We start from the raw sequence: 16,360 nt of genomic DNA on the forward strand, positions 1-16,360 counted from the left end.
TGCGGCGGAGTAGTGCGTCATCGAGCAGCTCCACGCAGAGAATCCTCGGAGACTTCCCCCACGTAATTACATCATTATATTCTGACCCATAAGAGCGGCAGTTTGGCACGGCTAGGGTTAGAATAGCATAGCTGACAAATTCACCCAAATTTATATTTATCTCGTGTACTTTATTTTTCCTCTCTCTTTGAAATCCATTTTGGGTAACACGCGCCATAGTGTGTTGGCCCGTTATACTAAGTTCTAATCAATAGCCTATAATGTGTTTTGTCTATATGTATTTTTTATCATAATTGTAGCTTTTAAGTAAATAAATATTCAACTAAGATTGGTGTGGTACAAACTCATTGGTGAGACCCGGGTCCGTGCAGATTCACGGACTATACGACGTTCAGAACGAGATTGTAGAGGTAACTGGTTAATTAGCGGCTGTTGTAAAATCAATATCCTGACATTCTTTGAGTTAATTTGGGAAATAGAAACTCAATAAAAACTAGTTTTCCCATGGTGCCCTGGGTTAATGAGTTAATAATTGCTTGATTCAGTTAATCACGCAATTAGAAACTTTTAATCATTCGATGAACAACAGTCGTCACATTAACCAATACAACGTCACGACACCACCCTCTGGAAAGCCCTGTAGTTGCAGATGGTGCAAATGTAGTGTTCAGATTTGAATTACATGTACTGGACAAATTGTTTTTAATGTACATTCAATTTCCGTAGTGTTTTGTGCTATGTCCCTAATAGCACAAGTATTTTAATCAATCCTATTGAATGATTCAATTGAATTACCTTTCAACAAAGTTACAGTGAAGCACACAGCCTTATCCTAACTTATCAATACTTTGAAAGAGCACAAGTAAATATTTTCAGCCAGAGTAATGCGGTGTCAGACAAAAACATTAAGACCCATAAACCTGACGGTTGAAGTTGCTTGTTTAGGCCTCTCAACTAAAGGAAATAGTGGAGGGGGGAGGGGATGGTCGGTGGACAGCTATTCATCCAAGCCCAAGCGAAAGTTCCAAATCTCTCCTGACATTCTTCTGGGCTCAAAGAACCGCAGGGACTGAATTGGCACAGGCTGCCACACAGTTGCTATGGAGAAGCGCTCTCTTGAAGCGTTGCCGGGGTGAGCACTTTTGTGTCCCGTTGCCACCTCACTTCCTGTTGGAGAAAAGACGGGAGGAAAAAGAGGGAAGAGAATCATTAACCCTCTGAGCACCCCTACTGCCCAACCAGACCCCACCCCCCCAACAGTGCCAACACCATGCATCTCTGCAGTCTCACTATCCACTTTGGTTACCCATTTCTGTCCTCAAATGGAGGTTGCTGAGGGGGGATGGCTCATAATAAAGACTAGAAGGGAGTTAATGGGATGGTATTAACCACATGGGAACCACGTGTTTGATGTGATTTATACTATTCCATTTACTTCATTCCACCCATTATTATGAGTCGTCCTCCCCTCAGCAGCCTCCACTGCTGTCCTCTTTGGCAGCAATACTGAACAAAAATATATACTCAACATACAACAATTTCAAAGATTTTACTGAGTTACAGTTCAAATCAGTCAATTGAAAAAAACTAATTTAAACACTAATCTATGGATTTCACATGACTGGGAATATTGGTCACAGATACCTTAAAAAAGGTAAGGGCATTTATCAGAAAACCAGTCAGTATCTGGTGTAATGGCTTTTTTCCATCTACGTAACATACGTAAAATGTCCAAAAATTATGCAGAAAAATTAACCCATGCTTTTGTCACTTCTAGTTTAGACTACTGCAATGCTCTACTTTCCGGCTACCTGGATAAAGACCTAAATAAACTTCAGTTAGTGCTAAACACGGCTGCTAGAATATTGACTAGAACCTCTTGACTAGAATCATATTACTCCAGTGCTAGCCTCTCTACACTGGCTTCCTGTTAAGGCAAAGGCTGATTTCAAGGTTTTACCTGCTAACTTACAAAGCATTACATGGGCTTGCTCCTACCTATCTCTCTGATTTGGTCCTGCCGTACATACTTACACGTACGCTACGGTCACAAGATGCAGGCCTCCTTACTGTCCCTAGATTTTCTAAGCAAACAGCTGTAGGCAGGGCTTTATCCTATAGAGCTCCATTTTTATGGAACGGTCTGCCTATCCATTGGGGGACGCAGACTCGGTCTCAACCTTTAAGTCTTTATTGAAGACCCATCTCTTCAGTAGGTCCTATGATTGAGTGCAGTCTGGCCCAGGAGTGTGAAGGTGAACGGAAAGGCACTGGAGCAACGAACCGCCCTTGCTGTCTCTGCCTGGCCGGTTCCGCTCTCTCCACTGGGATTCTCTGCCTCTAACCCTATTACAGAGGCTGAGTCACTGGCTTACTGGTGCTCTTTCATGCCATCCCTAGGAGGTGTGCATCACTTGAGTGGGTTGAGTCACTGACATGATCTTCCTGCCTGGGTTGGCACCTCCCCTTGTGTTGTGCTGTGGGGGAGATCTTTGTGGGCTATACTCATCCTTATCTCAGGATGGTAAGTTGGTGGGTGAAGATATTCCTCTAGAGGTGTGGGGGCTGTGCTTTGGCAAAGTGGGTGGGGTTATATCCTGCCTGTTTTGCCCTGTCTGGGGGTATCGTAGGATGGGGCCACAGTGTCTCCCGACCCCTCCTGTCTCAGCCTCCAGTATCTATGCTGAAATAGTTTGTGTCGGGGCGCTAGGTTCAGTCTGTATATCTTGAGTACTTATCCTGTCTTATCTGGTGTCCTGTGTGAATTTAACTATGCTCTCCAATTCTCTCTCTCTTTCTCTCTTTCTCTCTCTCTTTCTCTCTTTCTTTCTTCCTTTCTTTCCCTCTTTCTTTCTTTCTTTCTTTCTCTCTTTCTTTCTTTCTTTCTTTCTTTCTCTCTTTCTTTCTTTCTTTCTTTCTTTCTTTCTCTCGGAGGACCTGAGCTCTAGGACCATGCCTCAGGACTACCTGGCTTGATGACAACTTAGTGTCCCCAGTCCACCTGGTCATGCTGCTGCTCCAGTTTCAACTTTTCTGCCTGCGGCTATGGAACCCTGACCTGTTCACTGGACGTGCTACCTGTCCCAGACCTGCTGTTTTCAACTTTCTAGAGACAGTAGGAGCGGTAGAGATACTCTGAATGATCGGCTAGGAAAAGCCAACTGACATTTACTCCTGAGGTGCTGACCTGTTGTACCATCTACAGCCACTGTGATTATTATTTGACCATGCTGGTCATCTATGAACATTTGAACATCTTGGCCATGTTCTGTTATAATCACCACCTGGCATAGCCAGAAGAGGACTGGCCACCCCTCATAGCCTGGTTCCTCTCTAGGTTTCTTCCTAGGTTCTGGCCTTTCTCTGGAGTTTTTCCTAGCCACCGTGCTTCTACACCTGCATTGCTTGCTGTTTGGGTTTTTAGGCTGGGTTTCTGTACAGAACTTTGTGACATCAGCTGATGTAAGAAGGGCTTAAAAAATGCATTTGACTGATAGGTGTGACCACCATTAGCCCCATGCAGCACAACACTTTTCCTTTGCATAGAGTTGATCAGGCTGTTGATTGTGACCTGTGGAATGTTATCCCACATTTATTTGATGGCTGTGCGAAGTTGCTGGATATTGGCGAGAACTGGAACATGCTATCGTACACGTTGAACCAAAGCATCCCAAACTTGCTCAATGGGTGACATGTCTGGGGAGTATGCAGGCCATGGAAGAACTGGGACATTTTCAGCTTCCAGGAATTGTGTACAGATCCTTGCAACATAAGGCTGTGCATTATCATGCTGAAACATGAGGTGAATGAGGTGGATGAAAGACATGACAATGGGCCTCGGGATCTTGTCACGGTACCTCTGTGCATTCAAATTGCCATCGATAAAATGCAATTGTGTTCATTGTCTATAGCTTATACCTGCCCAGACCATAACCCCACCGCTAATATTGGCACTCTATTCACAACATTGACATCAGAAAACTACTCGCCCATATGATGACAAACACGTGGTCTGCGGTTGTGAGGCCGGTTCGACGTACTGCCAAATTCGCTAAAATTACGTTCAAGGTGGCTTATGGTAGAGAAATGAATATTCAATTATCTGGATATCTCTGTGGACATTCTTGCAGTAAGCATGCCAATTGCACACTCCATCAAAACTTGAGACATCTGTGGCATTGTGTTGTGTGACAAATCTGGACATTTTAGTGGTCTTTTATTGTCCCCAGTACAAGGTGCACCTGTGTAATGATCATGCTGTTTAATCAATTTATTGATAAGCCACACCTGTCAGGTATTATCTTGGCAAAGGAGAAATGCTCTCTAATAGTTATGTAAACATATTTGTGCACACAATGAGAGAAATACGCTTTTTGTGCTTATGGAAAATTTTGCAATGGAGTCTGCCAAGAAAGAAAACCCCACATACCGCCAGTAGTTATAATGACTGATTAACAGACTGACCTGGGTCAGATCTTTCCATTTTCTCTGTGTCTGTTCTGACGGCTTACACTGACTTCCTGTGACCCAAGTCTGCTGGAACTCCAGACAGAGACAACTTTCTGGCAATTCATTTGCAACCATGTGAACCTTAATTAATGTGAATTTTAGTGCCTTCTTTGTCGTGCTGACTAACAAATGGCCAATATTTGCCAATACAATCAGATCTACTCTACCATACACCTAACATCCAACATCAGAATTTCACGAATGGGGCTCTGATGAATGCTCAGAAATGTGACAATATGAAAAAAATATCATGCTCTAAATCCAAAGCTGAATCCTCTTAAATGTGACGATTAAGGGGAACGCTGTGATTTTCCATATTTTTTGCATTCCTGCAAGGACTCAAATGTGTGTTACGTAGGCCTGTCAGGCCCCTCATACGCCGGAATACACTCCAATGGAAATCTACTTGACTAACTGGAGTCTACAGACGCACATTCACTCCGGATACACCCACATTATTGATTGACCCACACGTTGATGTTTAATTTCTGTATGAGAGAGACACCCTTTTTAGAAGAATGTCACAACTCAGAACAAAGTGATGAATTGTCCTCCCAGAGCACAGCACACCTGGATACAGACAATAGACTCAGACAAAGGATCAGCCATCTTCTGAGGACACACACCTGTGTTATATATGTGTGATGTGGAGCGTGTGATGCAAGGAGAAATTCTGCACAAGCAGACAATAAAGTATAATCTCTCTATCACACACACACACACGAACACACACACACTGCACAGAGGGCACATCTAGCCTGGCAGTGTTAGCAGAGGTAATTGATGTGTCATGATGACAAACATGGATGTATCTCCTAGCAGGCTGAATTTCTTCATGATGCTGAAGAAATTTGGCCTGTCACCGAGGGCCCTCACAGTGTTATACAGGAGCTGCATCGAGAGCATACTGTTGGGCTGCATCACAGCCTGGTACGGCAACTCCACCACCGCAAGGCACTTCAGAGGGTGATATGTTCAGTCGAACGCACCACTGGGTGAACACTGCCTGCCCAACAGGTCACCTAAAACAACAGGTGTCGCAGGAAGGCCAAGATCAACAGGGACCCCAGCCACCCCAGCCATTCCCTGTTCTCCACGATTCAATCACTCAGACGCGGGCAGTACGGGAGCAACAAGGCAAAAACTGGAAGACTGGCCAATAATTTCTACCCTCAGACCATCAGGCTGCTGAACAGTCCACCACTAGTCAGCTACCTGCTTCCACCCCCCACTATAATTGTTATTGTTTTTATTTCACTTGGCCCCCACACATCCTCAATGGTCATGCTGCTCCCCCTATGACACCCCACCCCCTCAACAGTCTGCTTTCACCCCAATAGACATGTATTTATTCATCACTGACACAGTTGTTATGAAGTATATAGTGCTATTTATATTGTTGCTTTTTTATTACCATTTTCATTGTTTTACTTCACTTTGTCCTGCATGTTGTAGCTCGGAGCCTGAGATTTTCACTGTACCCTGCAATCACAACTGCAACCATGTACATGTGACGATTAAAAACTCTGAATCTGAATCTCTAGCAGCCATCCCACAAACCCCAGTGACATGCTGCTACCTTCTTATCTATGCTTTTCAAATGCATGCACACTACACAGAGGTGTGGTGGTTAATCATGTACATGCAATGAGATGTCGCCCAATGAGATGCAATGAGCTGTCGCCCAATGAGATGTCGCCCAATGAAATGCAGTGAGATGTCGCCCACCCTCAGCTATGATGTGGGTGTGCCCCAGGGGTCATCACTGGAGCCCCTCCTGTTCAACCTGCACATTCATGTTCTTATCTTCTGTTTGTACTGGGTCTAAAGTACAAATGTATGCAGATGATACAGTGTTTTATGCACATGCAAAGAGTAAACAGCAAGCTGCACAAGAGCTCACTTCAGCAATGGTCAATGTTACAAAGTGGCTCAGTGACTCATGTTTGCACCGCAATGTGAAAAAAGCAGTCTGTATTTTCTTCACAAAGAGGGCAACTGATGCTACTGAGCCAGACGTCTATGAGTCAGGGGAGAAGCTCCAGGTGGTATTCGTTTTTAAGTACATCATATAATCTCCCTTTCAAAAAGCAGGTGAAAATGGTAACCCAAATAACCAAATTCAACCTGGCTAATTTCTCATATACAGAATTGTTTGACTACACAGGCAGCAAAAATGTACATCAATGCTATGATCTTCCCCCACTTTTAACATACTGCTTGATTAGTTGGGCCCAAGCTTAATGTACAACATTAAAGCCGATTCAGTCTGTCTACAAACAGGCTCTCAAGGTGCATGATAGAAAGTCCAATAGCCATCACCACTGTAACATCCTCAGAAAGGAGGTACAGTCTCTCTCTCTCTCTCTAATTTAAGGCATGGGAAACATACTGTATGTTTACATTGCCAAAGCAAATGAAATAGATAATAAACAAAAGTGAAATAAACAATTTAAAATTAACAGTAAAGATTACACACATACAAGTTCCAAAAGAATAAAAACATTTATAATGTCATATGTCTATATACAGTGTTGTAATGATGTGCAAATAGTTCAAGTTCAAAAGGGAAATAAATAAATAAACATAAATATTGGTAGTATTTACAATTGTGTTAGTTCTTCACTGGTTGCCCTTTTCTTGTGGCAACAGGTCGCAAATCTTGCTGCTGTGATTGCACACAGGTATTTCACCCAATAGATATGGGAGTTTATCAAAATTGGATTTGTTTTTGAATTCTTTGTGGATCTGTGTAATCTGAGGGAAATATGTGTCTCTAATATGATACATTGGGCAGGAGGTTAGGAAGTGCAGCTCAGTTTCCACCTCATTTTGTGGGCAGTGTGCACATAGCCTGTCTTCTCTTGAGAGCTAGGTCTGCTTTCTGCAGCCTTTCTCAATAGCAAGGCTATGCTCACTGAGTCTGTACAAAATCAGAGATTTTTCTTAATTTTTGGTCAGTCACAGTGGTCAGGTATTCTGCCACTGTGTACTCTCTGTTTATTGCCAAATAGTATTCTAGTTTGCTTTGTGTTTTTGTAAATTCTTTCTATAGTGTCAAATAATTATCTTTTTGTTTTCTCATGATTTGGTTGGGTCTAATTGTGTTGCTGTCCTGGGGCACTGTGGGGTCTGTTTCTGTTTGTGAACAGAGCCCCAGGACAAGCTTGCTTAGGGGGCTCTTCTCCAGATTTTTTCCAGGTAATTTCTCTCTAGGTGATGACTTTGTTATGGAAGGTTTGGGAATCTTTTCCATTTAGGTGGTTGTAGAATTTAACAACTCTTTTCTGGATTTTGATAATTAGCGGGTATTGGCCTAATTCTGCTCTGCATGCATTATTTGGTGTTTTACATTGTATGCTGAGGATATTTTTTCAGAATTTTGCATGCAGAGTCTCAATTTGGTGTTCATCCCATTTGGTGAATTCTTGGCTGTTGAGCGCACCCTAGACCTCACAACCATATAGGGCAATGGGATCCTAATTGGTATGTCAAATTGTATGTTCCTTTTGATGGCATAGAAGGCCCTTCTTGCCTTGTCTCTCAGATAATTCACAGCTTTGTGGAAATTACCTGTGGCGCTGATGTTTAGGCCGATGTATAGTCTCTCTCTCACACACAGTTTCCCATCCTCAACTTGTTTATACAGAAATCAAACCCTACCAATGGGATAACACACTGTCTGCTACACAGATCTATGATCAGAAAAACATAACCAATGTCTTCAATCAGTTTGGGGCAACTGCGCTTCCCAAAAGTTGCTGCACTATGCTCAGCCTGTTCTCGAAGACTAGACGTAACATAGTAAAAGTAAACCCGGAACACTCAAATTAGAATGATATTATATTCCATTTGGTATGGTTACATGAGACAGATGGTTACTTACGGCAAAAACAGAAGTAGGGTAGTTGGCCGGAGTGGGGCGTATAATTCGAACGTCTAGCAACCCAAAGTTTGTGAGTTCAAATGTCAACATGTACAACTTTAGCATTTTAGCTAATTAGCAACTTTTCAACTACTTACTACTTCTTGGCAACTACCCTAACCATAACTATTTTAGCTAAGCCTTCCCCTAACCCTAAGCTTTATCATTTTAGCTAACCCTTCCCCAACCCTTACCTTAACCCTTTAACCTAACTCATAAATTTAACCCTAACCTTAACCCTAAATACTAACCCTAATCCGTAGCCTAGCTAACGTTAGCCAGCTAGCTAACTTTAGCCACCTAGTTCAAATTCATAACATATCATATTTTTTGCAAATTCGTAACATATATGTTTTTGAAATTAGTACATATTGTACATTTCACAAATCTGTAACATATCATATGACTTGTAATTGAAATGACTGAAGGACACCCACAAATGAATACATACATACGAAATGTAAAATATCATACTGAAAGATGTGTCTCGAATTTACCTGCACAATAATACAAAATGCTCTGAGACCAGGTTGCTACACTGCACTACCTGAAGCTTTTAGGGATGGTTCCCCGGTCCCCGAAACGGAATTAACCCCTATCCTGATTTCTAGCCAATCTCAGTCACGAACCCAACCACAATTCACCATCTGGGAAATATAATCTACAGAAGTAAACACTACATTACCAGCATTGTATGTTGTACCATAATATTGTAATGCTTTATGTAATTCTTGTTAAATCTCCATTGTGTCATAGCCCCACCTTCAATACTTACCTGGAAACCAGTCAATTAACAAACAACAGGAAACAGCACTGGGCCCAAGCCTGCCATCGTGAAAATCCTTGGTGTAATCCAAAACTAATACCTATACAGTGTATATAGACTTTAGGTCAGCGGGCAAACGCAATCTTGAGTTACACAGATGACCGGGGATCAATACACAGTTGATTCAGTTAATTTCACATAGGTGAAAAAAGGTCACATTGGTGCCTTCACTCAAGTAACACAGTTGATGTCTAGCCTATCAGTTACTGAGTTCAAAGTATAGCTGAGGTTATTCGGTGAATGCCTTAGCTTTATGCTCACTGAGCTAACACCGTCTTGGAAAGCATAGATGGCCTGGGCTTAATACCATTTCCACTGTGCTGTAGTCTATTATCTCTACTAGTGTACTACTTACTTTTAAGGCTATAAGAATATCATCCCCAACCGGCTTGGCTAAGTGTGCTTCTGAAAGATCATGGTGGGGTGATGTGATAAGCAATACAGTTATATAAGGACGCATTGGTGAATGAGTTACCTGAATGTTCACTTCAGCTACACTGAAGAATCCAGGCTATAACCATCACAACTCTTCTCTCCATGGGTGATATTGTTAAATTAAGGATAGATAAACAAATCTAAATCTACTGTGGTAAGAAATCCATAACAAGACGAAGAACTCCCAGACAACCACACACATACAACCCCCACACACACATACACACCCACACACATACACACACACATACACACACACACCCACACACATACACACCCACACACACATACACACCCACACCCACACACCCACACACATACGCACACGCACACGCACACACACACGCACACACACACACACACACACACACACAGCTCAATTCACGCGCGTGCTTATCGGACATAGATGCGGTTGGCTGCACCGCGCAGCGCTCAACCGTGACAAATCGCAGGGGGCTATCACGCGCACGCGCTCACGTCATCTCTGGTTGCCCAGCCTTGTGACTTCCTATGCCATGAGATTGTTATATGCGCATGTAGCGGCTCGCGGGGTTCCAAATGGGACAATGTGACGGGTCGGAAGTGACAGCCTTAACCGTGTGGGGTTAACGATTAAGCCAGGTACGGGCCGTTACCGTTACCAGGCATGCATACCGGCACCCACGCATCAGGCTGCAGCACACATTATAACGGAGTGCAGGATATGAGACAACCGTTTTGAGGCGTTCAGCAGTGCGCTCTGTTCAGCGTCTGTTCACTCGCCTCCTCTGTGGACTTCTGCGTTTTAGGTAAATAACTGTCTGTTATACCTGATCTGCTGGTATCGATCCAGACATATTGGACGGGGGGATGCTTTTCACCTCAGGCTATTTTCCTATTGTATTCCTCGCTGCTCTTTCTATCCCGCCCATATTTCTCTGTGGAGAAGGGAATCGTTGATTTTTGCCACTTTAGAGAACATTCCCTGCTTCATGTTACCGTTATGTTATGACTAGTCTACCTGTTACGTCAGTTGGCTGAATTATTTCATTATACATAGCTGGGCTACAGGTGGGGGGTTGGCTATATTTGGAGAACAAAAAATCCCCACGATCTATAATTTAATTCAACGGTCGTGTCGGCATTATCACAAACTCACAGAAGGGTTCCTTCCCCCTATTCATCCACGACCAAGCTTGTACTAATTTACGCCTTTGCCGTGTTGGGCGGCGGGGTATTGGTCTTGACTACTAAACAGGATTGTTTCAGGACCAGGGGGGAAACCAAATGCGCACTAACGCAGGAGAGTATCTGACGTCGTAACATGCGGGGGGAGAATCAGCTTTAGAGGATGTAGCATACACCTCGGCTATTGGATAATTATTTGTAGCCGGCCAGAGAATTTAGATGTTTGGCGCTGTATGAAACCGTTTGTAAACGCTTCCATAGGTAACCCGGCTTCATAACGCCAAACATAGTCCGAGGAAAGCGTGGAGGGTTGTTGGCGCAACACGCTGCTTTTTTAACGGATAACATCCCACCCCTTCCTCAACTCAGCTTATTTTTCTGGAGCGCTACCGTCTTGTAGATTTTCACTCCAACCCTATTCTAGAACACCTGATTCTAATAATTAGCTGGTTCATAAACTGAATCAGATTATTTACACCTGGGTTTGGATAAAATCGACAGGATGGTAGCTCTCCAGGAACAGGGTTGGAGAGCCCTGGTCTATCCATATAACATGATAATGTCATGAAAGGATGCCATTGTGGAATTAGGTAACACTTTAGCTATACACTTACCCTTGATGGACATAATGTGTTTGAGAATAACATACTTAGGCAAATAACCCCCCAGAAATGTATGCCTCATTATTTAGTAGGATATCATAAACATAAGTATTCCAACCAGTGCCTATACCAAATAAATCCAGTATTGTCATGTCCATTCCATGACAGCCATTTGTGCTCAATAATGCGCATTTATAAGCTTGGCTACATAAAAAGCTGAAAGTCGATGAGATGTTCCCTGTGAAAGAGACAGGACATATAGCCTATTCTAAAAGTTATTATTTTCTTCTCTTTTAGGTAAACAGCAGCCAGAGCGCTGAGAGGAAGTGTTCTCCTGTAGGGCTGCTCCGTAATTATATCCTTGTGCTGCAGACCTTTAAATACTCCTCATAAAATAGCCACTTGGTGAAAGGTGAGACCTTCCCAGCCCAGGACACGGTCTGGGGCGAGCTAATCTGAAAGGACCGTCAGAGCGCGTGCAGGACTGACCTGCGCTCTTGGATGACTTTCTGAAAAGAACTTCAGGCTACTAGCTGGACCTGCAATACTTCATGTACTTTTTCATACCAACTTTTCAATACTTTTTGTTTACCAGTCGTTGTTGACCAGATAAACATTGGTTTGTTTGTTTTTGCTCTCTTTTAAAAATATATAATTGTTTCATTCTTCTATACATCTGCCTACGGTGCTTACGCAGTGAATGGAGGACATACTCCAGCTTCTCCCGAAGCACCGGCAAATTCTCACACAGGCCTGGGGGAGAGCAGCTACTCACACCTGCCTTTGCAGGAGCTTAGTTGAGCTTTCAACACGTTTTTTACCACTTAATTTTGCGTTCATGACCACACCTGAGTGCCACTCACCAGCATTATTTAATGGGATAAATTAACTTGTGAGATCAGGTTATTAAAAACCGATCAAGGGAAATCTAAACCAACCATCCCACACCTTTTTGCCATAGCCTATATTTGTAATTCAGTCTACTGTCCCCAAAAGCTTCCGCATGGTACTTTGGTCGAAAGAGCAAGACCATCCGCCGGACACCGACATGTCATCCGGGGCAATAGAAATGAAGAGAGTGGTGCCACCGGTGTACCTCCACTCCAACGGCTCTGTTCACCCGGCCATCCTCACCGATGACCCCGAGGAGATGAGACCGGAGGAGAGGGGCGAGTACGAGCTCACAGAAGTGACATCCTTCACAGACAGGTCTGGTGAACCGGGAGATGAAGGCCGGGAGATAGTGGTGATAGACTGCAGGGCGAATGCCAAGGGCCAGCGCGAGGAGGACGCTCTCCTGGAGAATGGCAGCCAGAGCAACGAGAGCGACGACATAAGCACTGACCAGAGCCCAGAGCCACCAGCGCCGTTAAAAGAGACCTCCTTCTCCATCGGCCTCCAGGTGGTCTTGCCATTCCTGCTGGCCGGGTTCGGGACGGTGGCGGCGGGCATGGTGCTGGATATTGTTCAGGTGAGGAGAAACTGTTTTGATTCACACCAATTTATTTTGGGTCAGGTGACAGGTCCAAAACTCCTAGACCAAAACTCCTGAACATATTGATTCTATCTGATTCTGCAGAGAGAGGAAGAAGCAAAGTGAGAGGGATAACTGAAAATCTGTATTCTCCAGCAGGTGGTGTTTTTTCCACTCACCAAGCAAGGAGTTTTTGTATGGAGGTCAATAAGTGTCGAATTTGGTCAACAAAAAATCAAATGGCTCATTTGCTATGTGAGCTTTATTTGGTCGAATATAGGTTTTTTAATGTTGTTTTTAAGTTGTTACGAGTGTACTGATATAAGTAGGACACGTGACATCCCGACAACTTTGAGAAAAAACACTTGATTTCAGAGTTGTGCCTTGCGACATCCCTACCCTAAACCCTATCATAACCTTAACCCCTATTCTAACCATAACCCTTACCTGAACCTACCTCTAACTCGTACCTGAACCTTTTTAAATGTAAACTTCAATGGGGTGGGGATGTCCCAAGGATACTACATTGCAAGGACCATTGTGGATGTTCACACACATATCTTCCCTCTCATTTGCTAGAATGGTCCCACCTGATTTTGTTTCCTCCCGACTGCCTTCCATTTTTGAAGACATTTCTTTTCATTGTTAGAGCAGCCAATGGAGTACCCGGTCAATATAATAGAACGTCTTAGTTCAGCAGTATGGAATGTTGAGGCTACAGAAAACACTTGCCTTGCTTGTGCTAGGAGCTGTACTGTAATGTGTTTATGCTACCTCCTCCACCTTCTACTCACCTTAGTCCCAGTCCCGTTAAAGACAATAAGGAAACAGTCTTCAGCGTTGTGCTAGTTATGTTAAGACATGCTCCAGAACTTTTGCGCCTACTAAGTCTTTATTAAACCTCCTACTTTGGGCTGGATGTGTCAATGTGTTCTTCATACATGCATAATATATGAGCAGAATTACTGTCTTACCTCAATTAGCCATGAAATCCCTAGTTTGAAAGCAACTGTTTTTTTAGAAGCTGTGCTGCACCATTTTCACTAAATCTTCCTCCATGTGGGCCAGCCCCCTAGCAATTTGAGTTCAACCAATGAGCTTCAGCCCCTCACCATATGAGTGACAGCTAGCAAGAGTCAAATGATGCACACAAGGTAGAGAGAGAGAGAGAGAGAGCAAGGACTTGGTGCACATTTCTGCACATGTGACATTTTCAGGGACCGCTTTTAGCCCGTGAACACTACTTCAGAACTGCTGGCTAAAAAGTATAAAAAGTACTGGAGAAGGCTTCTTACTGGCAGAGGGTAGGAGGACATTTTGTACTTATGAAGGGAGGAATGGACACGGTTGCCTATCTGACTGATCTAGTCGCATATATTATTATATTAGTCTGCATAACAAACCCCAAACTAAAGCACATACATGTTTGGCTTTAGCTGTGGTCATCGAGGTACAACTTCTTCTTAGCGAGGTCACATCATGTGATGAAGACTACTAAGGGGTGGGTCTTGGGCATGTTTGAATGAAGTGGTCTGTCAACTGATTGGCCCTGTACATGTCAATCACTGCTCTGCCAACCAATGTGATATCTCAGCTCTGAGTATAGACAGAATGGGAGGTCATCAGAGAATATGGGATATTTACATAATATTTTACACTCCTTACACCCCATTTACTTTAGCAATTGGCATCACGCGGTGAAACATCGGAAGCCATTCACTTTTAATGGAAGGATAGCGAGAGAAGCGGAATGGGCGGGGGTACCGTTGAGAATTGCGAGCATGGGCAAGGGAGCTGAACCGGGCGGGACTAAAGTTGGAGAAATCTGAACTTTATTGAAATCCTCTGCAATGTCACGATGCAAGAAATCAATCCAAGCTTGCCATAGCTTCCAACCCCTACTGAATTGGCTGAGAATGGCTGTTGATACGTAGCACAACCTTCTGTAGCTAAGCTTGCTGGCTTGTTAGCACCCACTTGAGGGCGAGGCTAGCGTGGCTAAGGGGGAGTTGGGGTGGAGGGGGGTAGAAGGAGGACAGCTGGACAGTTAAATGAAGACTTATCTGTTTATTTATCTGACTTACATTTGAAGTCGGAAGTTTACATACACCTTAGCCAAGTACATTTAAACTCAGTTTTTCACAATTCCTGATATTTAATCCTAGTAAAAATGCCCTGTTTTAGGCCAGTTAGGATCACTACTTTATTTTAAGAATGTTAAATGTCAAAATAATAGTAGAGAGAATTATTTATTTCAGCTTTTATTTCTTTCATCACATTCCTAGTGGGTCAGAAGTTTACATACACTCAATTGGTATTTGGTAGCATTGCCTTTAAATTGTTTAACTTGGGTCAAACCTTTCAGGTAGCCTTCCACAAGCTTCCCACAATAAGTTGGGTGAATTTTGGCCCATTCCTCCTGACAGAGCTGGTGTAACTGAGTCAGGTTTGTAGGCCTCCTTGCTCGCACACACTTTTTCAGTTCTGCCCACACATTGTCTATAGGAATGAGGTCAGGGCTTTGTGATGGCCACTCCAATACCTTGGCTTTGTTGTCCTAAAGCCATTTTGCCACAACTTTGGAAGTATGCTTGGGGTCATTGTCCAGTTGGAAGACCCATTTGCGACCAAGCTTTATCTTCCTGACAGATGTCTTGAGATGTTGCTTCAATATATTAACATAATTTTCCTGCCTCATGAAGCCATCTATTTTGTGAAATGCACCAGTCCCTCCTGCAGCAAAGCACCCCCACAGGATGATATTGCCACCCCCGTGCTTCATGGTTGGGATGGTGTTCTTCGACGTACAAGCCTCCCCCTTTCCTCCAAACATAACGACGGTCATTATGGCAAAACAGTTCCATTTTTGTTTCATCAGACCAGAGGACATTTCTCCAAAAAGTACGATCTTTGTCCCCATGTGCAAACCCGTAGTCTGGCTTTTTTTGTGGCGGTTTTTTAGCAGTGGCTTCTTCCTTGCTGAGCGGCCTTTCAGGTTATGTCAATATAGGACTTGTTTTACTGTGGATATAGATACTTTTGTACTGGTTTCCTCCAGCATCTTCACAAGGTCCTTTGCTGTTGTTCTGGGATTGATTTGCACTTTTCACACCAAAGTACGTTCATCTCTAGGAGACAGAAGGCGTCTCCTTCCTGAGCAGTATGACGGCTGCGTGGTCCCATGGTGTTTATACTTGCGTACTATTGTTCGTGGTACTTTCAGGCATTTGGAAATTGCTCCCAAGGATGACCCAGACTTGTGGAGGTCTACAAATTTTTTTCTGAAGTCTTGGCTGATTTCTTTTGATTTTCCCATTTTGTCAAGCAAAGAGGCATTGAGTTTGAAGGTAGGCCTTGAAATACATCCACAGGTACTCATCCAATTGACTCAAATTATGGCAGTTAGCCTATCAGAAGCTTCT

General features: G+C 43.4%; 1 protein-coding gene across 1 annotated transcript in view; it reads left to right on the top strand.

Moving 5' to 3' along the window:
* The first annotated feature begins 10,139 nt into the window (after nucleotides 1-10,139).
* LOC135541995 (solute carrier family 41 member 1-like) overlaps nucleotides 10,140-16,360 on the top strand; it is a 51,469-nt gene continuing 45,248 nt past the window's right edge. Inside the window, exons 1-2 of the mRNA XM_064968544.1 lie at nucleotides 10,140-10,483; nucleotides 11,762-12,935. Coding sequence (XP_064824616.1) covers nucleotides 12,468-12,935 — 468 coding nt within the window. The 5' untranslated portion in view covers nucleotides 10,140-10,483; nucleotides 11,762-12,467. The remainder of the gene's footprint in view (nucleotides 10,484-11,761; nucleotides 12,936-16,360) is intronic.

Source organism: Oncorhynchus masou, chromosome 6 (assembly GCF_036934945.1).
Source record: "Oncorhynchus masou masou isolate Uvic2021 chromosome 6, UVic_Omas_1.1, whole genome shotgun sequence".
Taxonomy (NCBI): domain Eukaryota; kingdom Metazoa; phylum Chordata; class Actinopteri; order Salmoniformes; family Salmonidae; genus Oncorhynchus; species Oncorhynchus masou.